At 34.8% G+C, this 27,956-nt stretch overlaps 3 protein-coding genes, 1 long non-coding RNA gene and 1 pseudogene across 4 annotated transcripts; 3 read left to right on the forward strand and 2 right to left on the reverse strand.

Annotated features, from left to right (window-relative positions):
• Nucleotides 1-912: 912 nt before the first annotated feature.
• Nucleotides 913-6,201, forward strand: DWF5 (Ergosterol biosynthesis ERG4/ERG24 family). The gene is made up of 13 exons (XM_078309612.1): nt 913-1,167; nt 1,858-2,080; nt 2,375-2,430; nt 2,508-2,610; nt 3,058-3,123; nt 3,404-3,517; nt 3,910-4,036; nt 4,429-4,529; nt 4,806-4,931; nt 5,188-5,252; nt 5,360-5,441; nt 5,547-5,629; nt 5,904-6,201. Exons 1-13 carry the CDS (start codon nt 1,082-1,084, stop codon nt 5,968-5,970), a joined length of 1,299 nt encoding a protein of 432 aa, XP_078165738.1. The 5' UTR covers nt 913-1,081; the 3' UTR covers nt 5,971-6,201.
• A 6,202-nt stretch (nt 6,202-12,403) lies between these two features.
• LOC144560090 (uncharacterized) lies at nt 12,404-13,871 on the reverse strand. Its single transcript, XR_013513318.1, has 2 exons — nt 13,553-13,871; nt 12,404-12,728 (listed from the first exon to the last, which is right to left on the reverse strand). It is a non-coding gene; the product is annotated as an uncharacterized LOC144560090 (long non-coding RNA).
• A 388-nt stretch (nt 13,872-14,259) lies between these two features.
• On the forward strand, nt 14,260-17,139 carry LOC144560419 (gamma-glutamylcyclotransferase 2-1-like). Its single transcript, XM_078309613.1, has 9 exons — nt 14,260-14,361; nt 14,937-15,063; nt 15,169-15,245; nt 15,395-15,451; nt 15,541-15,597; nt 15,688-15,719; nt 15,824-15,895; nt 16,323-16,402; nt 16,742-17,139. The coding sequence occupies exons 2-9, from the start codon at nt 14,955-14,957 to the stop codon at nt 16,909-16,911; spliced, it is 654 nt and encodes a 217-aa protein (XP_078165739.1). The 5' UTR covers nt 14,260-14,361; nt 14,937-14,954; the 3' UTR covers nt 16,912-17,139.
• A 2,717-nt stretch (nt 17,140-19,856) lies between these two features.
• Nucleotides 19,857-21,412, reverse strand: LOC144560281 (anthocyanin 5-aromatic acyltransferase-like; annotated as a pseudogene).
• A 4,771-nt stretch (nt 21,413-26,183) lies between these two features.
• LOC144560282 (anthocyanin 5-aromatic acyltransferase-like) lies at nt 26,184-27,724 on the forward strand. Its single transcript, XM_078309447.1, has one exon. It carries the CDS (start codon nt 26,233-26,235, stop codon nt 27,586-27,588), a length of 1,356 nt encoding a protein of 451 aa, XP_078165573.1. The 5' UTR covers nt 26,184-26,232; the 3' UTR covers nt 27,589-27,724.
• The last annotated feature ends 232 nt before the right edge of the window (nt 27,725-27,956 follow it).

A 27,956-nucleotide genomic window follows, 5' to 3' on the forward strand; every position in this document is an offset into this window, starting at 1 on the left:
TTTTTGTACAATTTAAGCATAAACCTAAATATAGAAAATAGCTGGTTGAAACTTCATACATCTTATCTTTTACCATCGTGTAACTAGAGTCGATATCAATTTCAACATTTTATATCTGTGAATAAAAAAGGTATTTACATGTAACTTAAGAGACGAATCACTTTGGACTTCTTTCCTGCTGGAAAGACTCATACTTCAATAGACTAGAGAAATGGTGAAATGGATACATATCCATTTACTATAATGGAGAGAGGATTTGAACTGTTCTGTGTTGTTTCGGATCCGTCCGAAACAAGTGGGATTGCGCATCCTCTGAGATATCTCAACTTTTGCGTGACCGACGTGTCCGGTGCCTATTCGGGGGCGATGTAGGGGTCGGTATTATGTGTGCTTTGAGATTCGTGTAATACGTATTTAAACGGTTAAGATTTTTCATAAAGTCACGCAAAGTTTGAGATATCTCAGAGGATACGAATTCAACAAGTGGAGGGTGAGAGAGTTCGTGTCTGCGATTATTCGTTGTATGAAGTTGGTGAGTTTTAAATATCTCGTCTGTTCGATTTAAAATGAACAGAAAGATCGGATCATGATGCTATCGAGGTCGAATTTTTAATGTAATGTAATCCGTTCATTATAAATCGGACGGATAGAAAAGGACAAACGAATCCACAGGAGATAGCTGCCTGCCTCCGGACATCGTTTCAGGAAGGAAGGGAGGATTTCTAAAAAAATAGAGAGAGTCCGACTCCCTAAAGTAACCAAAATTTAAAGTATAGATCGGCACCGTCAAATCAGAATTTGGGCCAATCCGACCCGAGATAAAATGTACGGGTCCCTTTAATATTCGTTTCAGAACAGATGGAACGGTCTTGATAAAAACTCAAAATTGGTATTACTTTAGGAATCCGAATTTGAGAGGGGGAGAGAGAGAGAGATTCCTGTCATAACAGAGATCAGCTGTTCACTTGTTTTATGAATAGACTTTAATTGGACTTGTTAGAAAGAGAGAGGAGACTAGGAGAGAGGTTTTCTTCAGATAGAGACAGAGAGAGAGAGAGAGAGAGAGAGAGAGAGAGGAGAAATGGCAGATATTGTGCACTCGCCATGGCTGACCTACACTTCCATGATCTCTCTTCTAACGCTATGCCCCCCCTTCGTTATCCTACTGTGAGTCTGATTCGCTGCTCCTTTCAATTCTTTCATGTTTCTTTTTCCATCTGAGATCTATTATTGTTATTGTCTTTTAGAATTTTTTTTTCGAATTTACGAGTATTTTTTGTTTTGTGCTCGATTTCGATTTCTTCGAAAAGTATGGATCTTTAGTAGCGCTTAAACGCTCGTGATAGCAGCACGTCAGAATTCAGTAACATTTGGAGTTTTATTTGCATTTTCTAATTCATTAGTTTGGGTTTCATGCACCGTAATCGACAGAAGCCATTTATGAAGATTTTGGAAAAACAAGTTCTTCAAGGAAAATAGCCCAGAATCAGACAGCGGAAAGTAACGAATTAGTTAATTTCCGATTAGAAGAATGATTCCGAGCATATTTAATCCTTTTCTTCATCCAAAAGATGAAATAAAATAAAGGCATAAGTTTGCATTTTGAATTACTGGAATGCACTCAACTTTGATTGAACTAATTCGCTGCTTTTATCCAAACTTGAATAAAGTACAACTCAATGCATGGTTAATTATACTATCACAAGCAAAATATCAAACTTCATGACCTGAGTTTCACAAAAATAAAGAATACAAACGACGTTATTGGCCTTTGAATGAGGAGTTGTCATTTGTGAACTTTTAACCTGTGCCTGTACTTTTAATATTTCCAACCCTGACATGATACAACTGGTGCAGTTGGTATACAATGGTACATGCTGATGGGTCGATTTTGCAAACTTTTGAGTATCTAAAACAAAATGGAGTTGATGGATTAAAGACTATATGGCCGATGCCGACCCCTATTGCATGGAAAATAATAGCTTGTTTTGGGGCATTTGAAGCATTTCTACAGTTGGCTCTTCCTGGTAAACGATTCGAGGGACCCATTTCGCCATCTGGAAATGTACCTGTTTACAAGGTCAGTGTTATGTGCTGTTGTCTTGTAAGTTTTTTTTGGTGGATGTCAGCTTTGGTACTACCAATTAGTCAATTACAAGGTGTAAATAAGGAGAAATTGAACAACTGAATAGAGCAGTAGATTTGCTGTACCAGTGTGAGTTGATAAGAAACTTTAAGGCAACTTAGGGTAAAAGATCTTAGTACCAGGTGTTGGTGAGTGAACTGGTACGTACTGATATAGGGAAGAACCTTTAATCACTTAACTTCACATTGGGAACTATGTTTTAAGGTATTATCACCTTGTTTGATGCAGGCAAATGGATTGCAAGCTTATGTTGTGACATTATTGACTTATCTTGGTCTCTGGTGGTAAGTGTGTTTGTAAAAAAAATGATATTTCCGGGAAAAGGTAAGATTTGATGCTAACCGGTTTTTGTATATTCTAGGTTTGGTATAATCGATCCAAGTTTAGTGTATGACCATTTGGGAGAGATCTATTCATCTCTTGTTTTTGGTAGCTTCGTTTTCTGCATTTTTCTCTACCTCAAGGTATATCCCTTTTCTTTTCTTTGGTTTTCTTTTTTCTTTTCTTTGGTTTTCTTTTTTCTTTTCCATTTTTTTTTGGCAATAGTAGTCTAAAAGAGGTGCCGCCCTAAAAAATCTCAAATTTTAATGTGTACCCTTAAGAAAATTGAGATAAGTACATAACCATACAAGAAACAAAAGTGAGCACTTCACCTCCTATCCCAAATTCTTCAGAGAAATATTTAAGGACCCCCTCCATGTTTCTTGTAGATAGAGGGATTGATTTATATTAAGGGATATCAAATATTTTGAAGGAAACAGGTTCATATATTTTTTATGCTTTGTGAGAATAAGTGATATTTCCTATGTTTTTTGTGATGGAAATAACATATTTGAGATTTTTGGTAGGCACACAGAAACTTTTCTGATTATTATATCTTAATTCCTATTTTTTTTATCATTTCTTGAAAGGGTCATATAGCACCATCTTCAACTGATTCAGGATCTTCAGGAAATCCCATTATAGATTTTTATTGGGTAAGTATATCTTATATTATTCTTTCAGTTACATTTTTATCTTTTGTTCGCTTAAATATGTTTATCATTTTTAATTGCTCCTGCGATTTATGATTCTCTCTCTTTGTAATTTATTGCTGAATTGATCTTTCTTCAGAATAAATAGGATTTTGATATAGGATTGTTAAAAGTAACCTCAGCTTAAACGACTCTCAAAACATTACAGTTTTGCCCCTTTCATACAATGAAATGCCACTCTGTAGTTATGACTGTTTTTTTGTTGTTGTTGTTGTTGTTGTAGGGAATGGAGCTGTATCCTAGAATTGGAAAATATTTTGACATAAAAGTTTTCACAAACTGCCGGTTTGGTATGATGTCTTGGGCAGTACTAGCTGTTACCTATTGCATTAAACAGGTATTAACCTTTCATTATTTTAAAATGTGTTCTAATTTTCTATTATCTCAAGGGCCTGTATTTTTGTTGATTGCAACTTCTTTTTCTCTCGATTCTGACGTTGCATCCTGGATATGAAATGTACCAGTGTAACCATGAGCACAAACTATTTCTTAGTCTATTCAATTGAAATATTTTAGTACCTCAATAGAGACCATTTAGAATAAAAAATAAAATAAACAAAGCAGCTCATCTAGATTTGGTAGCAAAATATAAACAATGATGAGCAAGACTGCAATTGTTATGAGCATCTTAAGTTTAGTTAATTTCTAAAATATAAATTAATTCCGGCATCATCAACTTTTTTTCCCAGCTGTCTTTTCTTTTAATTAATCAGTACTGCATCTTTCCAGTATGAGATGAATGGCAAAGTGTCAGACTCAATGCTGGTGAATACAGCACTGATGCTGGTATACATAACCAAGTTCTTTTGGTGGGAGTCTGGCTATTGGTGTACCATGGACATAGCTCATGACCGAGGTGCCTTTTTTATTTTATTTATTCTTTGGGTCTTTTATTAAATTGTAGAGAATTCTACAATTTGATCCTAGAATTAAAAGAATCTTTTGGTTATGTGGCATGAAAAAAACACCAGAATTAAAAGAACAATTGTGCTTGTAGGTATTTTTTCTCCTTGTAATATAAGTCATTGCTTGCAGAAAGATCCTTCTTTGTAATAGTAATTACAAGAAAATGAAAACATTAAGGAAACAAGTTTGTTAATTCTTGTTGCATGCAGTCACTGCAATGCTCCTAATTATAAGAATTATATAGTTCATGGTATTTTTTGTTGTTGCCCTCCTATGTTTGCTGAGCAGTTAGCACTGAGGTTTACTAACCCTTGTTTTGAATTATTTTATCTGTGATTTTAGCTGGATTTTACATATGCTGGGGATGCTTGGTGTGGGTTCCATCTATCTATACCTCTCCGGGGATGTACCTGGTTAACCATCCTGTGCAACTGGGGACTCCGGTACATTTTTCTATATACCCTTTAAAGATTTTTTTATTTGAAATCATCATATCAAACATTATTTTTTTCAATATCCTCGCACCTTTGAAGAATCGGAACGTTCACATTTACCCTCACAATGCAAGAACGAACATAGATTCCTCTTGTATAAATTGGGTAATTTTGGAGATTATACAAAGGAAAAGTTGGAAAGAAAGGAACCAGAAAATTGAACCCCTTGATAGATTTATTACTTCTCTTACAATTGTCAATTGACTGACATTTTTCTTCTTGTAGCTTGCGGTATTGATACTACTTTCAGGACTTCTGTGCATATATATAAACTACGACTGTGACAGACAGCGCCAGGAGTTCAGACAAACAAATGGGAAATGCAAAATCTGGGGTAAAGCTCCCTCTAAGGTAACTTTTCGTTTTAATCTCTCTTTTTTTTCTTTTTTTTTTCCCGAAAAAGAAATCCATTTTGCATGTAGTTCTCTAAAAAATCATAAACAGCATTTGTCTAACAAAAATTTGCACCAAAACATGAAAATCTCTATGTTAACCCCTGGTTTGTTAAAATCTGAAATGGAGAAACATTAGTTTTCTTCTTTTTGATTTAAACCATCTTTTAGTTTTGGTTGGTTAGCTATTACTTTTGTCTTCATCATATTTACAGATAGTTGCATCTTATCGTACCACGAAAGGAGAAACCAAAACAAGCCTTCTCTTGACTTCTGGATGGTGAGTTTCTTCATTTAAGCATAATTGTCAATTTAACCCTGCATAAAATTAAATTCAAAATAACGGCTTCGAAGTGATTATTGATTCTTGCTCTACCAATAAAACAGGTGGGGCCTAGCTCGACACTTCCATTATGTGCCAGAGATATCAGCTGCTTTTTTCTGGACTGTACCTGCACTTTTCAATCATGTATGTACTTCCTCTCTTGCCCCTTCACACTCACATCACATGTCGCATGATTTTGTTTCTTTTTTGGCATGTAAATGCATTACTAATTTTTCCTATATTTTTCAGTTTCTGCCATATTTCTACGTAATCTTTCTCACAATCCTTCTCTTTGACCGAGCCAAAAGAGATGATGACCGCTGCTCGTCGAAGTATACTTCTCTTTCTAAATTTTAATTTAATTAATTCAATTTACTTTTCCTTTCGTAATCATTTTTAATTACATAATATTGAGAGTTCAGAATACTTAGTCTGGTTCCATGCTCAATAATTGCATTTTTAGTTACATAATATGGTGTTGCTTTTCCTCTTGTTCATACACAGGTTTCAGTAATACTAGTTACTGGTACTATATCTGTGCATGCAACAGCAGTCAGTGGATACAAGTACTAATATTTGATTTTGATATTATCTTATGATATATAGGTACGGGAAGTACTGGAAGATGTACTGTGACAAAGTGCGGTACCGTGTAATCCCTGGTATTTACTGAAGATTTTACCACTCAAAACTTGTCTATTCACTGTTAATGGGGTTTGTGTTTGACAGACTAGATTCTTGTCCAATTTTAGCTGATGTGTAATAATGTTGCTTAGATATGCAATTGCCTTTGATGTAATACTAGCATAGTTTGGATCTGATGATGCATCTTTTATTAAGCATCTATGAATAATGTTAATTTTGGGTAATATGCAAAGGGAGAACAGCTGTGTTTTCATTTTAAGAGCATGTAGAAATGTAAGGTCTATTACAAACAACTGAACAAATACCAAACAGTTGGCATCAACATGAGCAGAACTAAAAGAAGAAAAAAAATAAACAGCAGTAAAATCCTAACCCCAAAAACTAACCAAAGGTATAAAATGTCTTTATAGTGAGTTCAGCAACCAGCACGGGTTCTATTGATAAATTGGATTTCAAATTAGAGAAAGATTTATTGTGAGTTCGTGTAGCGACTTTGTTAATCAAACCAGAAATCATGACTTCAGAATCGGACGGTAAAAGGGCCCACTGAACCCGGCCCAATTTTGAGGCGGTGAGCATGAAAATTATCCGCTCCTGTAAAAATTTAGTTACATGAACTGGAAAGTGTTTTCTTTACCCAGTATATGATGACCGAAAAATTAAAAATTATACAAAAGAGTCGAGAACATTTAAAAAAAGTAATAATTAAAAACAATAATATCTCCAGGCATATGATTGTTATAAAATATATTCACGTGGATGTTCAATTTATAATTTTCAATATTAATTCTCATGTTCATTGTCCCACTACTTCATTACTATAGATATTCATGTTCTCATTAACTATTATAATAACTCTTCATGTACAATTTCTAGCCTATAAATAGAGACTTTGTAAACACATATATTACACACAAAAGAAGAGAATAAAATTATGTTATTGCTCTCTCTATCTCTCTTGTTATTTACTTTACTTTTGTTGCAACTTCATTTTAATTTTACAACACGTTATCAGCACGACTTGCTCGAAAGAAGTTGCAAAGTAATAATGTAAGTAATTTGTGTGATTAATTATTATATCTTTCATTAATTTAAATTTTATTTAAATTTTTGATTATATTTGTTTTTAGTTTATAAGAATCATTCCTTGAAGTGAATGATGGAATAATAACCTGAAGTTATTATCAGAACATGAAGTTTGTATTACCTGAATATAATAATAAGAGTAATAACCTGAAGTTATTATCACAACTAAAAGTTTCTTAAGAACCCGAAGTTCGTATTACCCGAATAAAATAATAACTTGAAGTTATTGTTATAAATGTTTTTCTGCACAGCTATTTCGGCCTTAGTTTCGACCAGGAACTGTCTGTTTCGACCTTGACAGTATATACTGTTTTTTAGCATTTTTCTGTTTTTGTGAGGAACTGTTTCTGTTTAGAACCTGAAGTTCTATTAGAAACTTTAGTATAAAATTAATATAATAACTAGCAGTTATTATAGGTCACTGGATGAATAATAACCTGAAGTTATTCTTAATTAAAAACCTTAAGTTTTATTAGAAATTTTCATATAAAATTAATATAATAACCAGAAGTTATTATATGTCACTAGATGAAAATATAAACCGAAGTTATTTCAAATTAAATTTTACAATTGCGCAGCCAAACAATTTAATAACCAGAAGTTATTAAATAAAATATTTTATTATAACTTGAAGTTATATGATATTAACCTGAAGTTATTAATATATTTAACTTTATTTATTTATTTATTCAATTTACATATTCTATTATTTACTTTTATTTATCTCCCTTTTCATTTATCATAACCTGAAGTTAATTTGTATCTATTTTGTAGTACATATGACAAATCTCACAAAATTTGAATTTATCTCCTTTTTCATTTATCATAACTTGAAGTTATGGTAGTAACAACCTGATGTTGTAAATACGTATTAATGAAAAATGAGAAAGAAAAATGTCATGAAGATGTTTGTTACAGATGTGGAATGATAAATCATTGGTCGCGTACCTGTCGTACGCTCAAACATTTTGTAGAGCTTTATCAAGCCTCAAACAAAAAAAAAGGGGAAAAAAAATGTGGAAACTAATTTTATTGAAAATGACCCCAAAAATGAATGCCATATGGATATACATCTTGATGTATCAGATTTCTTTCATAATGTGAATGAAGAAATATATATTATTACTTAGGGAGAAAATATAATATAGAAGTTTATGTTTAATAAAAGTCTAGTCTACTTTTAAATTTTTATATGCCAAAAAAATTTAATGAATAAAAGTAATTTATTTTCGCATTTTAAAGGAAAATGGCTGACGTAATGATAAGAAATGAAGATCCATGTTTAGTAGACAGTGGAACAACTAATACCATATTGAAAAGTAAGAACACTATATCTAGCACAAGTAATTTAATAGAAGGCTTCGGAAGAGCTTGTATTTTGTTACCTGAAGGAACAAAATTAATAATAGATGATGCATTATATTCAAGTAGATCCAGAAGAAATCTACTAAGATTTGAAAAGATATTCGAAAGAATGATTATCATATTGAAACCATGAATGAGAAAAAATTGCGAGTATCTTCATATCACATCTATTAAGAATGGCCAGAAGGTCATAATTGAAAAGATGCAAGCAATGTCCTCTGGACTATATAGTACTTATATAAGTAGAATATAATCAAATATGGTTGCTAACCCGAAGTTAGCTGTTACTAACCAAAAGTTAGTTGATCCAAAATTATTTACATTATGGCATGACAGATTGGGTCATCTAGAAAAATATAATGATGATGAGAATAATTGAAAGTGCAAATGAGCATCCCCTAAAGGACCTGAAGATCATATTATCAAAAGACATGACATGCGAAGCATGCTCTCTTGGAAAACTAATTATTAGGCCATTTCTAAATAAAGTTGGACCTGAAGCTCCTTCATTTTTAGAAAGAATTCAAGGAGATATATGTGGACCTATTACACCTCCATGTGAACCATTTAGATATTTTATGGTGTTAATTGATGCATCAACACGCTGGTCACATGTGAGTTTGTTAGCAACAAAAAATGTTGCATTTGCTAGACTATTAGCAAGAAAAAGTGCTTAGTCCTGAAGTATCATACTTAAGCACAATTGGGGAATTATCATATCTTGCAAATAATACAAGACTTGATATCGCATTTGCAGTAAATGTGTAAGCGAGATATAATTTCAAACTAACCAGAAGACATTGAAATGAAATTAAATAAGTATTTCGGTATCTCTATGGAACTAGAGATATGTGATTATACTATCAAAATGATACAAAATCCAATTTAATTGGATATGCATATGCAGAATATTTGTCGGATCCACATAAAGCACGATCTCAATCGGGATATGTATTTATCTATTTTAGAGCTGCAATTTCATGGCGATCAACAAAACAAACTCTTACGGCTACATCTTCAAATCACGCCAACTGATCGCCTTATATGAGGCGGGTCGAGAATGTATTTGGTTACGATAAATGATTCAAAACATTAAAGAAGAATGTGGACTTGAACCCATCTGACAGACCTATTCACAAAATCTTTACCGACAAAGATTTTTGTATAACTCACAAAAAAAAAAGGTCTACATTGATTGAAGGATATTCAATGATATCAAAATGAGGAGAAGAGTTATACGCATTGTACTCTTTTTTCCTTAATCGAGTTTTTATCCCAATGAGTTTTTCTTAGTAAAGTTTTTAATGAGGCAGTACATGGTCCTGATGTATCATGTTAATATCGATTCTGAAATATCATATTAACAACGTATAATAAAATATGAACATCCAAAGAGAAGTGTTATAAAATATATTTATGTGGATGTTCAATCTATAACTCCAAATATTAATTCTCATGTTCATTGCCCCAGTACTCCACTACTATGGACATTCATGTTCTCATTAACTATTGTAATTACTCTTTATATACAATTTCTAATTTATAAATAGAGACTTTGTAAACAAATATATTATATACAAAAGAAGAGAATAAAGTTATGTTATTGTTCTCTCTATCTCTTTTATTATTTGCTTTATTTTTGTTACAGCTACATTTTAATTTTAATTTTACAACAGTGATGTCCTTGAATGGGAAAATTGTGAGAATGCCACTCCAAAACCTTGAAATTGGGAGATTGCCACTCCAAACTTGAAAATTGTGAGAATGCCATTGTAAACTCTGTTAATTGGTGAAAATGCCATTCATACGATATTCTTATACTATTTTGATATACATATTTATGTATTTCCCATTTTACCCTTTATACAATTAATTTTGCCTTACTCTGTTAATTTATTTTGCCAAACCCCTCTTCTCCGCCTCCTCTCTATCTCCTTGTGCGAAACCCCTCTCCCCCCTGGATCCCTGGTGCGAAACCCCTCTTCTCCGCCTCTTCTTCTAATCGCCAAAGCCCTCTTCTCTTTGTGCGAACCCCCCCTCCCCCGCCTGTATCAGCGCTGATTATAGTTGATTTCAACGCTGAGCCATGAACCGCCTGGATCAACGCTGAAAATGGCAAACCCCTCTTCAACACTGAAAAGTGCAAACCTCCTGGATCAACACTGGATAAACCGCCTGGATCAACGATGAAAAGGGCAAACCCCTCTATCCCAGTCGCCAAACCCCTCTATCTCCTCTTGGATCAACGGTCGGGCCAGTGGTCGTCTCTCCTCCGCCTTGCAAGGAATCAAACGAGCACCATGTAAGTCTCTCTTTCCCTCGTTATCATAGGTGATTTTGGAAGGAAGCTAACGTATCTATGGCATTTTGGTTTTGAAACATTTGAACTCGCGAATTCACCCAAAATCATGAAATATTTGAAGGAAAAAGAACAATGAACTGTTGGCTTTAGTTACAGTTTAATGGAACAGTGACATTAAGCATAAGCATGTTTGTAAAGCGTGCTAGTGACTCCTAATAGAAAATTCCAAAGAAATGCCAACAGAGAAATTAGACTTCATAAATTAGGACTAGGAGATTCTGACCTACGGGTCTTGTAAGAAATAAAAAAAAAAAAAAAACTAGGAGATTCTGAAAAATGTACCCAATGTTTTGTACAATTTGCAAACACTATGCAATAAACCAGCCTCAATTGCAATATGAGAAAAATAAACCCCATGGCTGCAAACAGAAGCTATTATCTGACAAATAATCGAAAGATTTGAGAGTAATTGTAAACTAATAAATAAGAGTAAGTTTTAGGTCACACTCAATCTCATTTACAGCTACATCAGCAATTTCTGGAAAATAACCAGTCTCAGTTGCAATATGAGAAAAATGTTTGGCATCATTTGAAAGTCCATTAATATGTCTATTATAATTTTAGGCAAGCCATTAAGCACTCATGGTGTATTGTTCAAAATTTTATTTTATTCAGAACTTTTTTGCGAGTGATTTATTTTAGATTCTTTTTTCTGTTATTTAGACTAAGAAAGTCTTGCATAATAATATGTTACTGCATGTTATGGCAGATGATAAAATTAACTGATTTTGGCGTACAAAGAGCTGATGTAAACAATATCCTCTACCTAAGGGAGATTGATGATGCAGATAAGATAGTTACCGCAATTCAAGCAAAGAAGGATGGCAGGGCCGCTGTTGTAGGATGAAGAACAATGATCTGGTGGAAGAACTTCTATTGCAATGAAGGCTTATACACTAATTAGCTAATTACCAGTTTAGCTAATTATGAAGGCTTCTACATTTTCACTTTTTTAGTAGGGATGAGCCGACGAGGTGATATGTCACCTTAGTGTTTCTATATGCACTTAATTTTATTTATCATATTTTATTTCAAAATCTCAAAATTTTGCTTGTACCATTTCTTCAATGAAATAAAGTAAACAAATGATCTTTGTTTTTCACAAAAAAAAGAAGAATTTAACTATGGTCTTTGCTGAGCCATGGTGCAGTATGTATGTTTCCCTTTAGTTCTTTTTTTATTCTTCTCTTCAATCAAATGTTGGTGGATGCTACCTTTGTTATTTAATTATCTAATTTGATTCCATTGCTTGTACAATTCTAGTGCCTCGATTGTTCACTGCTGAAATTATCTAATTTGATACAATTTTGACTATATATACCTTCCGATCAACAATTTAAGATGAATTCAATTCTTCTCCATTTTATTTCCGATCAACAAATTTCAATTGAAAATCATCTCTATTGAATTCTATTAAATTGAAATCAATTGAACTCTATAACGGTTGAGGTTCCAATCAGACCCTTCATTTAATCCATTTCTGACGTGAAGCATGCATTTTGTAGTTTTAATTACTCAATTGCAAAGTACCTAAAATAATGACCGCAATAATATAGCTAGCCCAATTCACAGTCACACATCTCCGCTTTATCAGCTTCTTTAACGTGTACAGCAAAATCGAAATATTAGAATCAACACTTGCAAAATATTAGAAGACAGTACCAAATAGCACGTACTAGAATCAACTTGCAAAATATCTATCTATTACAAACAATGACAACAGGTACAAGCCAAATGTTACAATCTTGCAAGAAATGGAAAATATTACAAAATCAATCACAACATGTAGTGACCCAATTGAATTAGGGATTACTACAAAGGAGTTCTGGGTTCTGACAGCTCGAATCGAGTTTGTCAGTTGGTGAATTTGGAAAAGTTTAGGAAGAATTGAAGGAGAAATGGTAAAAATTCAGATCATTCTGTAATACAGCTCGAATCGAGTTCTGACAGCTCATTCTGTAGTATACCTGTTCCTGCAAGAAATGGTAAAAATTCAGATCAGTCCCTGTTCTTTATTTTATTTCAAAATGAGTGCTTTCATGAATATTAAACCTAAATAACAGATTATGGTCAAGTAATCTGAAGGTGATAATTCAGTCATAATATATCAATCGTAGTTTTATCAAATTTTCGGTTCCAATGTGCTACCCAGATCACAAATTAAAATGTAACACATTGTAATAATTTGCCTAAATCAAAGAAATATGCTACTGGCACTACTAAATCAAAGAAATATGGTACTGGTATATACAAAACCATAGACAATTATGAAATTATGTAATTGATTGTACTACAAAAATGAATAGATGATTTAACTAGTTTAAAGAATAGTAATTGTTATGATAGTACCCATAAAAAATATTTAATTTTATGAATTTTGTAATAATTTGTACCAACAGTTTAGAATGAGCCTAAACACATGGACATATTTTGTTGCTATCATTGTTTATCTTAGAAGTCAAATTACTGTAATCAGGAAGGGAAAGTTACAAGATTTAATATATATGATCTAAGATCATTTGTTGTCATTATTTGTGCAATTACTGTTTTGGTCTAGACGCACAAGATTTAAACCTTATGGTACTGGAATAGATTGCTACTGGCACTACTGATTGAATAGATTGCTACTGGCACTAATTGAACATATTGAACAGATTGCTACTGACACTGATTGAATAGATGGAACAGATTGTAAATTTTCAGGATTTTAACATAAATCTGATGGAAATTCAATCTAAAGTTGCAAGACAAGCTTTTCAAAACATAATTTAATCTTCCTAAAAAATATAAGCATTACCAATTTTCAGCGTTGCCAAACTCGGTTCACATTGCCGCCTTCTCCTTCTCCCTGGAGGTCACGTCAGATGAAACCCTTCAAGTCGAGAGAGAGAGACCTCCTTACGAACGGACCACGGGGTCACTGACACCAAGAAAAGAGAGAGCGACAGGGGTAGCGAACGGAGGTGAAGGGGACCACGGGGGTCACTGATGCCAGGAAAAGAGAGAGCGACAGGGACACGAACTCACGAAGGAGAAGGGGAGAGCGTGTTCGCCTGTGCGGGGGGAAAAAGGAGAAAGGGAGAGCATTTTAGGGTTCGTGTCTTCTCCTGGCGTATTTTCTGAGTTTGGATTAAGGGTATTTCAGGTATTAAACAGATTAATACTGTATGAATGGCATTTTCACCAATTAACAGAGTTTACAATGGCATTCTCACAATTTTTAAGTTTGGAATGGCAATCTCTCAATTCCAAGATTTTGGAATGGCATTCTCACAATTTTTCCTTGAATTTAAACAATAGTATCTGAATTTTACAGTACATATAGTCAAATTTAGTCATGTGATGTCTTTGGAATTTGCGTGCATGCATATCCATTTGCCTCCCCTGCTATAAATAATGCTTTCTAACCTTTTTGTCTCCTCTTAACTCTAAAAGCACCAAAGACCAAACTAACCTCATCAGGAGAAAGAGAGAGAGAGAGGATAGGGAGAGGGAGAGGGAGAGGGAGAGGGAGAGGGAGAAGGAGAAGGAGAGGTTTAGGGAAAATCAAACCCTAGCTCCCATTCTCTCTCTCTAAGCGCTCAGTTCTCCCTGAGGTTAATTAATGTAAGCAATTTTAATTACATGTATTCTACAACTGTCTTGTGATCCATGTTCCTTTAATTTATGGATCAATCAAGTAGAAACTGGCTGATTTTTTATTCTCTTTTGTTATTTTCTGATGGATTGAAAGAAGTAAAAGATACTCAGGCGGGTTCCGACTTAATTGGTCTCAATACCCTGAATTGGGTCAACTTTATTCGGGTTATAATTGTGTAATTCCAGTTCTAGTCTTTGCTTGTATACTATTCTGTTCATTACTTTGTGAAAAAAAAATGAACCAAATGTTAGTTATCTAGTTGTACTACGGTGATGCTATATACATCTAAAAACAGGGAATAATTTGGGTCTGACGCGCACCATTTGAGTTTGATGGGTTCTACGTCAGTTCGATCCGTCTTAGGATCTGTGCGCACAAATATTAAAGAGGACGTGCACAGATATTGAAGAGGTACGTACGGATCCTAAAGCAGTTCAGATGGATGCGGAACCCATGAGACCCTAATTGTTCCCCTAAAATCCCACCTACATGTGTTTCTGATGCTTTCAGTTTTCATAATTGGTTTTGATTCTCTGTTCAGAAAAAAAAATAGTAAGAAATGGTGCTGTGGGTTTTTGGATACGGGTCACTTGCGTGGAACCCCGGATTTGATTTTGATGACAAAATAGTTGGTTTCATCAAGGACTATAGACGAGTATTTGATCTTGGTAAGTGGTTTCATAATTTTTAAAGAATACACCAAATCTAGTTTCTTAGGCCCGGAAAATTCTGCATGATTCATTTATTATATGATATATTATTTTTTATTGTAGCATGCATAGACCATAGGGGCACACCCGCAAACCCAGCACGAACGCTTACTCTTGAAGCTCAAAAGGGGGCAGTTTGTGTAAGCATATACTTAATAATTACAGTTTAATTGTGATTATAAAGAGAGAAATTTTTATTTCAGCAATCGTCAGTCGTACTTTGATACTTTAAACGGGAAACCTTTTTCGAAATGTATAATAACTTTTAATTGAAACTACTATGTAATAGTGGGGGGTTGCATATTGTGTTAACGGTGGAGCAGAGAAGGAAGCAGATGCAATTAAGGTACATGATTTTTCTCCTCTGCATAGTTTAATTTGATTTGTTCACCCTCAAACCGTTTTTTTCTTTTAATGGTTTTTTAATGCTTTTAGTATTTGGAGAGAAGAGAATGTGAATATGACAAGAAGATCTCTGTTGCTTTTTACAAGGTAAGGCCGTCAAATTTACCTTCAATGTATCCTAAGTTGTCAATTGTGTGCACATAAATGAACAAATGATTATACAGTATTTTGTTGCAGGAAGGAGCTTGCCTTATCCCAGCAATTACAGTGTATGAACTAAAACTTCTCAAGAACCTATAATTTCTCTGTGAAGAAATATTGCTGTTTTTCTTAATCTGAGATGGCTAAAACAATAGTGTCATCTTTCATGCAGGTTTGTGTCTACACCAGATAGAAACATCAACAAGTACTATCTAGGACCTGCCCCTCTTGACCAAATGGCAAGGTATCGTCTCTCTCAATTTTTTAAAATAAGTTTATTTATGGCAATGTCATGTTAATTGGGAAAATATTATGCTCATATTCAATTGAAGTACACTTCATGTTGTTTTGGTTGCTTTGACACAAACAAAATAGAGATGCAGTCTTTTATAAAGAAAATAAGGTCTAAATTGTAGTACATTCCAAAACATAGTCAATTTGAAAACTGTGCAGTCTTTTATAAATAGGGAAAAGAGGCTAATATGGACTTGTTATGAAACATTTGTTAATTCCAGCAACAATTTTGTTAAGATTTTGTAATTTTGTTTTATTAAGGATGATGATATTTCATGGAAAAAAAAGGCCACTTAACTGACCTTTTTGTTTTTAGGATAGCTCATTAAATTGTTATATATTCAATTGTTTTGCACAATTTTTGTAATTTTATTTAGGCAGATTGCTACAGCAAATGGGCCTTGTGGGAATAACAGGGAATACTTGTTCTCTTTGGAGAAGGCCCTGTTTGATATAGGTACTCATGTCATATCTTTCTCAGCATACATTACTGTATCATTTTTTTTTTCTTACTGCATCATTCTTTCTCTATATCCTTTTAGGAATGTTAATTTTTTATTTTTATAAATTCATCTTTGATCCCCCTTTTTTTTATTCCTAGTTGCACGGTAAATATGAAAACTAAAAGTACGCAAGGGTATTGCTTTGTGTGGTTGTTCCCTTCTCATTTTTTTTGTTGTTGTTAAAAAATCAGTTTGCAATTACAATTTACTTGTGTTGCAATTAATGAAGAAATTCTAGTAAAACTATTGATAGTATTGTACTGTTGAAGGAGATATATATACACTATGTACAGGACATGAAGATGATTATGTGATAGTACTCGCAAACGAGGTAAGGAAGGTCCTTGCAGCACAGGAAGGAAGGAAAAGCAAGATGAGTGGGTCCCACTTATCAGTCAGATTCGACTTCTCTCCAGTCCATCTCCCTGCCTTACGAAAGGCCACGGTCGTGAAGTCGGGATAGATAGTACTCTAGCTTTCCTTGAGAAATTAATTTCACTACTGGTAAATTCTGGTCATGCAAAAAGGCATTTCCCTCTTTTATATCCAAGTGGTAGAATTAAACTATTAGGTTAATTCAATCAACTAATTCTCTCTTTTGATTTTATGAGTTGAACCAATGGGCTGCTGATCTTGTGGGGCCATTGCTTGTTAAATTAGGATCGATATATTTGGAATTTTTATCTTGATCTAGAACCTTTTATCTAAGAAATATTTGAATCTTTTTTTTATCATTTTGCAGCAATTACTTTGTGAATAATTGTTTGATGCTTATAGTTAATTAATTTCGAGAAATAATATGACGTTCAATTAGTTGTATCCATCGATGTTTTTTTTTTCGAGGGTAAGGTGGCAAGATGCCATCCTACGGTTTTTCATTGATTAAGAAAAATATTTACATCGGTACTAAAAGACCGTAATAACGAAAACAAAAAATCAAAAGTAATTACAAAGGTTCTCTTTTCCCTAACAATATGTCAACCACTGTTGAATATCTCTTATTGTCTCGCCTAAAAGGATGCGGATTGTCTTTGTCTTTTGAGAGAAAAACCTGTTGTTCCTTTCCCGCCAAAGAGTGCAAAGTCCCGCCGACCAGACGATGTCCCATTCTCTTTTTTGAATTTTGTCCAACGGCTGTGAATGTGCTATCTAGAAGTCGATGTGTGAAGCTATAACCCGCGACGGCGGGGACCTCTGCAGTGACCGCATTAGTGCCCACCATAATGCAATCGAGTAAGTACATTCCCAGAATAGATGTACACTTGATTCGACTATGTTTAGCTCACACATTACGCATCCGTCCATTGTGTGACAGCCCCTTTTCATGAGCACCTCTCTTGTCAACAATTTGTTATGAAATAAAACCCACATAAAGACACGAACTTTCGGTGGAGTTTTGAATTTCTATAGTCGACGAGCGAATTGACAATTAACTCCCCTTGTGTGCAACACTTTGTATGTCGACGCCGTAGAGAAGAGACCCCCGGCTTCCCATTTCCACACCCCGGATTCCGTCGGATGTTGGAACACAGTTGTATCCATCGATGTTAAATGTCAGAATTTGAAATAGTGAGGTGGTAACTAAAAATTTTTCGGGTAAATTGGATAATTATATATATCAATTGACAAAATTAACTTTTAAAACAATAATACTCGAAACATGATTTTTGAAAATCTTCCTAATCTGTTACGCCACAGTTTTAGACAGATGTAAACATTTTTACGAATTAACGGAAATATTTGAAATCTAATTCCCGCGCACAAAAGAATTAATCCGATAACTTGCAAAATCAAAGTCTAGAAATCTTCATCATAGCTAATTTAATCTTCACTCTACAAATTAAATTTTAGAAAGTGATTTCGTTAAAAGGAAGCTTTCTAAAATAAGAAATCAGTTTGTTGAATTTATTTAGAAAGTGACAACGCAGATTTAGAAATGATGTAGATGCTCTTACAAATTTATTATGACAGATTAAAAAAATTATTTATCCAGTTTGTAATATTAAGTTATTCGACTAATAGTTTTGCGTGTTGTAAAATTAGGTAATAATTAGTTCGTTGATTGTATCATTAACCTTGAACTTACTATATGGATTCAGTTCGTATCAAATAAAAGACAATTGCATGTGCAAACTCATTCATATTTGTAAAAATTTGTTCATATAAAATAACGAGAATAACAATAAATTTTTTTTGAATAATTTTTTATCAATGAAAATGTCAGTGAGTCAGCTCACTGTCCTTAAAAAAATAAAAAAAATAACTGTTACAAAATATTGACCTACATGTGGGAAATTTAATTTCAGTAGAACCCTAGTGGTAGAAAATAGTCCGACACACACACATGCAGAATATAATTCAAATTGTAATCGAATAAGCAGACTAAAATTTGTGTTCCAGTTGGGTGAAGTAAAAAGCAACATAAATTTCAATTCATAGTTTCGTATAGGGTACAAAACTGCTCGAACTCGCAACTCGCTCATAACTCGCTCGTTAATGACTCGTTTTAATTCGCTCATTTACAAGTTGGCTGACTTGTTTAATAAATGAGCTGAGAGCCCAACTCGCTCATTTATAACTCAACTTATGTATTAAGTTATATGAAAAATTGTTAGATTCTAAGTTATTGTTTGCTTTGAATTAACCTATTATCTCTCTGTTAGATTGTTTGTATTTAGATAAATTATTACTAGACCGTTTCAATTGTTTGTGTATAGATAAACACATATTAATGTATAACAAAATCTAAGAACTTGACTGATTAAACGAGTTGATAACGAGCTGAACTCGAGTTGGCTCTACAGCTCGTTATTACCATCCCAACTCGAGTTGACTCGCTCGTTTATTAAATGAGCTGAGTTCGAGTTGGGAGTAACTTGCTTGAACTCGGCTCATTTACAGCCTTAGTTTCGTACCAGTACGAGAGTGGGACCCTTGGACTGGAAAACTGAGGCAAGTACCAGAAAGAAATAAAGAGAGAAAGAAAAAGGAGAAAAGCCATAAAAAAAAGAATAAAAATGTAAGATGCAGAATACACATTTTTGTTTTCTGTTCGAGGTATGCTGGAAAATTGGGGTTCGGTATTTTTCCAGAAAACACCTCACAATTTACTGAATTACCCTCCAATTCAAACTTCGATGATAAAAGAAATGCCCCACAGCATGAAAATAAGAATGTTTTTTATTGTTACTGTTTTTTTTTTTTCTTGGAGAAAGGATATTTGATTTAAGAAAAGAGAGTGAATATACCATACCAAGGAGGAATAAAAAGGATTTGTCAAAATAAAAAGTCCAATTGGCCTGAAAATTCAACCATACAAAGTATAGAACAACACATATTAACAAAATTGCGTTATTATTAAACATAAAGAAGTTAGAACTGAACTGCACAGTTATTCGGAATGAAGCTTCAGGCCATCTGAGAAACGCTTCTTGAAGCAATCCATCTCGTTTTTTGGGAATGCAATGCTGATCTCTGCTCATCTCTGCTCTCCGCCACTGACATGGCACCTGTCTTTGTCGTCGATATGATTTCCACCTACGTTGGCCTCCCCAGTCCGAAATCAACATCATATGCTCTAAAGTTTGATGATCCGGCTATGGTGAGAATCGGCACGTCCATAAAGGGGATAAAATCTCGGATCCAATTGCGTGCTGATTTCAACCTCTCGCTTGCTTGCGCAACTGTTTTGCCAATAGCTTCAGCTGCAATTACAATCCCGTCATCCTGAATTAAGTCGGTAACATTGGCTGAAGCCAAGCAAAGTGCAACACAATTCCCAAAGTACTCTGCAGGGATTGGTGGTTGTATACGTGCTCTAAGATCGGCTGCTATCCCGATACAAGCTCTCTCGCTGCTGTCGATCCCTTTTGCTTGAACAAAGCAAGACCAGATATAAGCGAACACGATGACTATTGTCGAGCAACGGAAAGAGTTCATCTTTCTTTGCTCAACCTTGGTCGAAACTAGTTGTTTCAGCCTTTGGATATCTCATTGCCCAAACGTGAATGTGGTGACAACGAGGTCAGAATGAGGCTTAAAGATACCATTTGGAGCAGATTTAAGTGCATTTTGAGTTTCATTAAAGAAAAAGGAGTAGAGGTTGGAAGGATCAGAAACTAATGTTTGATCGAAAATCGGGACACGAAAAGATGACAGGACTCCCGACAAACATGTTTCAGCCCAGGTGTGCATGCATTGCATGGAGGACATTCCATCGCACTCCGTGTGATGCACTAATGTCCCTATCACCATACCCTGCTTGGGAAAGACCGTCACCTGCACAGCCAAAACCGATTTCAGATCCTCAGCATCCTTTGATTCACATAATAGTGGTGGGACTAAGCAATCTAGATGTGATAGTACCATAGTAGGAATTATCGGTATCGGGATCGGGATCGGGATCGGTTCTGGCCAATACCGATACGGGATCGGAGTATCGGCTGAGGATTGGGTTTTTTTTTTTCTTTTCTTTATGATTTGCTACATGAGGATCGGCTCAGGATCGAATCAGACTCGGCCGATACCGATACGTATTGGCCGATCTGTATCGGTATCGGCCGATATTTCCTACTATGTGTGATACATCACGTTCATGGTCGCTCGCAAGATCTTCGAACCGGCTGTCAATGCACTCTGCCACGGTGAAAGACACGCCATCACCTTCATTATAGTGATGCTCAAACTCGTTGTCGGTGCCAGGCTTTCGACGGTAACCGCCAGCCAGGGGGTAGTATGTTGCGAGTGCGAGTGAGAGTGAATGCTTGAGGGAGGGAAGATAAGAGGACAGGAAGTGCGCGGTGCAGTGGCAGTAAGGATAGAAGAAAAGCCAGTCAACTGGAGGTAGAGCCATCAAGTAGACGTTGAAGAAGGTGAACGGGAGAGATGGGCGGCCGGGTGTGGTGCCCGGCAGCAGAGCCACCATGGATGTCTCCATGATTTCTAGAGGAAGAGGACTCAATGCCATTTTTCATCTACTTTCTAATTCAAGGAAATTAACAGTCTGATGGAGTGATTGTGCTTGGAGTTTTGGATCTGAATGATAAATTTGTGATGCAGCAATGTTCTTTTTATAACTTATGGATTTTTATAATTGTTTCTATATTTTTTATATCTTGCTGATCAACAGCTGCATAGGTGTAACTGAAAAAAATATTAATCACAGCTGTTCGATCTGATCAGCTATTTTGAATTAACTTAATTTTAATTTCAGCAACGCTTTACTCATGAAATTTAAAATCAACTTTTTTAGGGTCCACGCACCTCTGTCTGTCTCTTGTGCGAAATTCTTTCTGTATGTTTTTTTTTAATGAATCAATCTCACTTGCTCGCTCCCTTTGTCTCTTGTGCGGTTCCTTCTCTCTTGCCTCGTAGTAAAAGAACGGACTGGAGGTGCAGCCAATAAATCCAAATCAAATAAGCAACACGTACTCTACTTTGACAAAAAAATAACAATAATAAAATGCCAACTAAATGAGGAATCATGAATAGCAATAAGTGAAATTCAATGAAATCTTGCCGGATGTATTGTCATATTTGTAAACCTCTATAATAGCTAGTTTTTTTTATATTATAAATAAGTTCATAGGTTAGAAAGAGAGGAGATTACAGTTATTTCTTTTTATTTTAGTGTGATACTAAGTTTAGAGTGAGTGAGTCCTCTTTGGTTTCTGCTATAAATAGGCTGTAATTGTAACCAGTTGAATCACGCTATTGAATAAGAAGTTAGTGACTTTAACCTCTCTATTTGGCTTTCACCATTTTTATCGAGTTTGAGCTTAATGTGTGAAATTCGTTCAAGCAGCCATGTAATTGGCTCAATTGCTATTTCTGTCAGCTCCGTCAGGGCAAGTACCTGACATGGTGGATGAGAGAGAGCATACTAGGAGCACAACTAGGAGGATACCGGGAAAGACTTCCTCGCCGAATGAATCAACAATGCTTCGCTCACCATTAGTGCTGCAGTCATCCATTTAGCATGAAGACCAGAAAGAGAGAGATATAGATGAGGTTAAGAGTTCTCAGAGGAAGTGGGATTCGAGTTTTACAGTTTTCTCAAAAGCTATTTCGACTATTTGCACTATTTCATAAATCTACGCATATGATATTTCAGCTTAACAGTTTGGACATCAATTACCATTCTATTTTGTAGAAGTGAGCATTTCTTTTCTATTTTAATTTTGCCTGTATTTAACTCCACTTATTAAGCAATTTCAGTGAAAAACATAAATATTTTCACAAAAATGCATACAATTGCTATGAAATGGACCACATTCTGTACCAGTCTAGTCATGTACCCATTGGTACCAATCCGAAATATAACCCTTGCTGGACCAACATTCTGTTCCAGAATTTCTTGAACAAGCTCATAAGCCTGTACAAAATGATAAAACAAAAAAATAAAGAGCAATATATTGTACGTACAGAATTTTCGGAGAGTATATAAATTAAGAGTTTTTTCCATTTCAGTTGCTTGTGCTACATAAAATTCCTTTCTACTTGATTCTTTTGCTATTGCGTATTGATGATGCTGTTTGTAAAAAGTGATGTCTGGAAACATGTGTTATGGTTTACTGTGTGTACCAGTGAAATACTTACTTTGTTTTGCTATTACTGTGTTTTACAAAACTGTGCAGTCTTTTATAAAGAAAAAAAGGAGCAAATTTGGTCTTGCTCTAAGCATATCTAATTCCAAAATTATGTAATTCTGGTGACAACTTTGCTGAGATTTTCGAATATTGTTTTACTAATGCTGATGATTTTCCATCAAAAAAAGGACTCTTGTGACCTTTGGTTTTAGGATAGTTCATTAAATTGTTCTATCTTAAGTTGTTTTGCACAATTTTTTTTAATTTTATTTTGGCAGATTGCTACTGCAAATGGGCCTTGTGGAAATTACAGGGAATACTTGTTCTCTTTGGAGAAGGCCCTCTTTGTTGATATGGGTATTCATGTCATACCTTCTCAGCATATTACTGTATGCCTGTATCATTCTTTTTTTTTTTTCTTACATTCTTCCTCTATATCCTTTTAAGAATGTTAACATTTTTGTATAACTGGTCTTTGATCCACCTTTTTAATTTTTTTAATCCTAGTAGCACGGTAAATATGAAACTAAAAGCACGCACAGGTATATCGTTTTGTGCAGTTGTGCCCTTCTCATTTTTTTTTTTTTTTTTTGTGTTAAAACATCAGTTTCTAATTACAATTATTTATGTTTTGCAATTAATGAAAAAATTCTAGTAGACTATTGATAGTATAGTACTAATGAAGGAGAGATACTATTTGCAGGACATGAAGATGATTACGAAGGTCCTCGCAGCGCAGAAAGAAAAAGAAGAGCAAGATGAGCAGGCCCCACTTGTCAGTCAGATTCAACCTCTCTCTGGTCCATCTCCCCGCCTTACGAGAGGCTACAGTCGTGGAGTCGGGATAGATAGTAGTCTTCTTTCCTTGGAAAATGATTCCCAATTGCCAAATTCTGGTCAAGTAAAAATGCATTCCCTCTTTTATCTCCGAGTGCTAGAATTGAAGTATAGGTTCATTTAATCAACTATTTTTCTCTTTTGATTGTATGAGTTGAACAAATGGGCAGCTAATCTTGTGCTGCCATTGCTTTTTCTTGATCTAGAACCTTCAATCTTAGAATTATTTGAATCTTCTTTATCATTTTGCATCAAGTTTACTTACCTTGTGAATATTGTTTGATGCTCATATTTAATTAATTACGATAAATAATACGGCGCTCTTGTGATCGGATCTTTTGTAGTATCAATTAGTGTTATCCATCTATCAGAACCAGTAATTATTCGGAGAGATACTATATAATATTAAAATCTAGGCTAATTATCAATTTATATTAACTTGGAATAAAAATATTAGATAACTATATGGTTTTGTTCATATATATATATATATATATATATTGTTTCTGCCTTTAATTCTTTTCTTGGAGAAAGGATATTTGATTTAAGAAAAGAGAGCGAATATAAAATACCTTAGTGTTCAACCTGCGGTATGTGGGAGTGCCAAATTCAACAATAAAAGGATTAAATTTGTGAGTTTTTAAAATTTAGAAGGATAAATATGATATCATGAGTTTTAGAGGAATAAGAAGTAATTTTGAGGCTTTCGAGGGGTATACATAAAATTTCTCCAAAAAACAAAAAGGACCACACAAGAGACCGGTGTTGCAAAATGCGGTATGCGGAAGGTATGCGGAAGGGCACCGCATACCGCATATACGGTATGCGGCCGCATATGCGGATTTTTATGCGGACTAATATATGCGGATTTTAAAATAAGAATTCATATATAATTTGTATCATTATATGCATAATCTCACAAACAAAAATAAAAATACAAACATAAATGTGAAATAGTGAATAGATGTAGCGAACATATCAGTTATCACAGCAAACATAAATGCCACAACTCACAAGTCAGTTATCACTTATCACAGCATAATACAAACATAAATTTCATAGCATACAAACAACATAATACAAACATATCAAAGAACATAATACAAACATATCACAAGTCAGTTATCACAGCATAATACATAAATTTCATAGCATACAAACAGCATAATACAAACATAATGCGGTTCTATGCGGCCGAATATGCGGAACCGCATATTAGACTGCATATGCGGAACCGCATATTAGACCGCATATGCGGAACCTCATATTAGACCGCATATGCGGAACCGCATATTAAACCGCATATCTTTTTTCCTATGCGGTTTCCAACCGCATACGCATATGCGCCGCATAGAACCGCATTTTGCAACACTGCAAGACAGACAGCTAGCGTGGCATGTACCCTGAAAAAATGATTTTAAATTTCATGAGCAAAGCATTGCTGAATATAAAATCAAGTTAATTTTAAAATAGCAATGAAGTTAATTTTAAAATAGCTGATCAGAACAGCTGTGATATATATATATTTTTTTGGGAGAATTTCATATATACTACTCAAAAACTGTAAAATTATATATTTACCATTCAAATTTCTATAATTACATATGTACCATCTAAAAATCTAATAACTCACATATTTATTCAATTAATCAAAAAATGAGATTAATTAAGTTTAAGATTATATAAAATATAAATAATAAGTTATTTAGTCTTTTCTCCTTCTCTGTCTCTTCCTCTTTTGCACACATATTTCACTTCCGTCTTTTTGACGTAACTTCTCATTTTTGCTTAAACTCCCTCCTCATCTTGTATCTTCTGCTTAAACTCAAAAAGAAGGTGCAGCAGACTCGGATTTAAGAATTCTAATTCCAACTTGATTGTATAAAAACAAGGTATACACTCCAACATTTCCAACAAAATAACTTATACTGAATTCGACGCTGATATCGCAACCCGTTATCAAAGTAGTAACTGAGTTTGAGAATCTGTGTTTTGTTACTAACTCAATTTTTAATATTTATTTTTAATCTTTTATATTGAGTATAAAGGAGAACGGTTCTAAGAAATGAAAGAGAAGGTGCTAAGTTAATCCTTAATTAATTATAGTTTTAAAAAAATTAAATATAAAATTTGAGTTTTGGATATATTTGATATATACTTAAAGTTATATTGGGTAAATATGTGATTTATTGGATTTTTAGATGGTATATATGTAATTACAAAAATTTGGATGATAAATATGTAATTTTACAGTTTTTTAGTGGTATATATGAAATTCTCTCACTTTTTTTAATTACAGCGAGGTGTTGACCCGCAAAATATAAATATCTAGATTCCTCCAATTAGAATGTAGAACAAAAATGGCATTGACTCCTCTTCCTCTAAAAATCATCGAGACTTACCGGGTGGCTCCACCACCGGGCATCACACCTGACCGCGCATCTCTCCCGTTCACCTTCTTTGACGTCTTCTGGTTGCTTCTACATTCAGTTGAGCGGCTTTTCTTCTATCCGTACCGCCACTCCACCATGCATTTCCTGTCCTCTCATCTGCCCTCCCTCAAGCATTCTCTCTCGCTGACACTCGCAACATACTACCCCCTGGCCGGCGGTTATCGTCGAAAGCCTGGAACCAAAGATGAGCTTGAGTATTACTATAAAGAAGGTGATGGCGTGTCTTTCACCGTGGCAGAGTGCGTTGATGGCCGGTTCGAAGATCTTTCCAGCGACCATGAACGTGATGTATCACATCTAGATTGCTTAGTCCCTCTATTATCTAATTCAGAGAATGACGAAGGGTCAAAACCGGTTTTGGCCGTGCAGGTTACGGTCTTTCCCGAGCATGGAATTGTTATCGGGACATCGGTGCATCATACAGCGTGCGATGGAATGTCCTCCATGCAATTCATGCACACCTGGGCTGAAACATGTTTGTCTGGTGTCCTGTCGTCTTCTCGGGTCCCGGTTTTCGACCGATCATTAGTTTATGATCCTTCTAATCTCTACTCCCATTTCTACAATGAAACTCAAAATTTTCTTATATCTGCTCCGAAAGGTGTCGTCAAGCCTCATGCCGGCCTCATTGTCGCCACATTTAAATTTGGGCAATGTCATATCCAAAGGCTGAAGCAACTAGTTTCGACCAAGGCTGAGCAAAGAAAGATGAACTCTTTCCATTGCTCGACAATAGTCGTAGCGTTCGCTTATGTCTGGACTTGTTTTGTTCAGGCAAAAGGCATCGACAGCAGCAAGAGAGCTTGTATCGGGATATCAGCCAATGCTAGAGCAAGGATACAACCGCCAATCCCGGCAGAGTACTATGGAAATTGTGTTGCAGTTTGCTTGGCCTCAGCCAATGTCGCCAATTTAATTCAGGATGATGGGATTGTAATTGCAGCTGAGGCCATCGGCAATGCAGTTGCACAATCGAATGATTTGAAATTGTGGCAGAATTGGTTGCGAGAGTATGCCTCTTTAGTAAGCATGGCGCCGGTTCTGTCAGTAGCCGGGTCACCAAAGTTTAGAGCATATGATGTCGACTTTGGATTTGGGAGGCCGACAAAAGTGGAAATTGTGTCGGCGACAAAGACAGGCGCCATGTCAGTGGCAGAGAGCAGAGACGAGCAAGGAGGCATCGAGATCGGCATTGGATTTCCAAAGGATGAGATGGATTGCTTCAAGAAGTGTTTCTCAGATGGCCTGAAGCTTCTTTCCTAATAAATGTGCAGCTCAGTTTAAACTTGTTAAGTTTAATACTAATGCCGCTTTGTTAATTTGTGTTGTTCTATGCTTTGTATGGATTCTAAAAGTAGGAAGAGGTTGAATTTTCAGGCCAGGTTGGTCCTTTTTTTGAGGAAAAATAGGGGTCCAGCCCCTATTTGGATATATATTGATTGAAATTAAGAAGAGTTTTAACTTACATAAATAGTACAAATAGATGCTCCTAAAAAATGATTTAAATAGAACAGAAACAAAAGAAAAAATATATCATTGGTCTTTATTTTGGCAATTCTATTTTATTACTCCTTGGTATGGTATATTCACTCTTTTTTCTTAAATCAAATATCGTTTCTCCAAGAAAAAGG

The sequence above is a fragment of the Carex rostrata genome, chromosome 10 (genome assembly GCF_964058835.1).
Source record: "Carex rostrata chromosome 10, lpCarRost1.2, whole genome shotgun sequence".
In the NCBI taxonomy this organism is placed as follows: Eukaryota; Viridiplantae; Streptophyta; class Magnoliopsida; order Poales; family Cyperaceae; genus Carex; species Carex rostrata.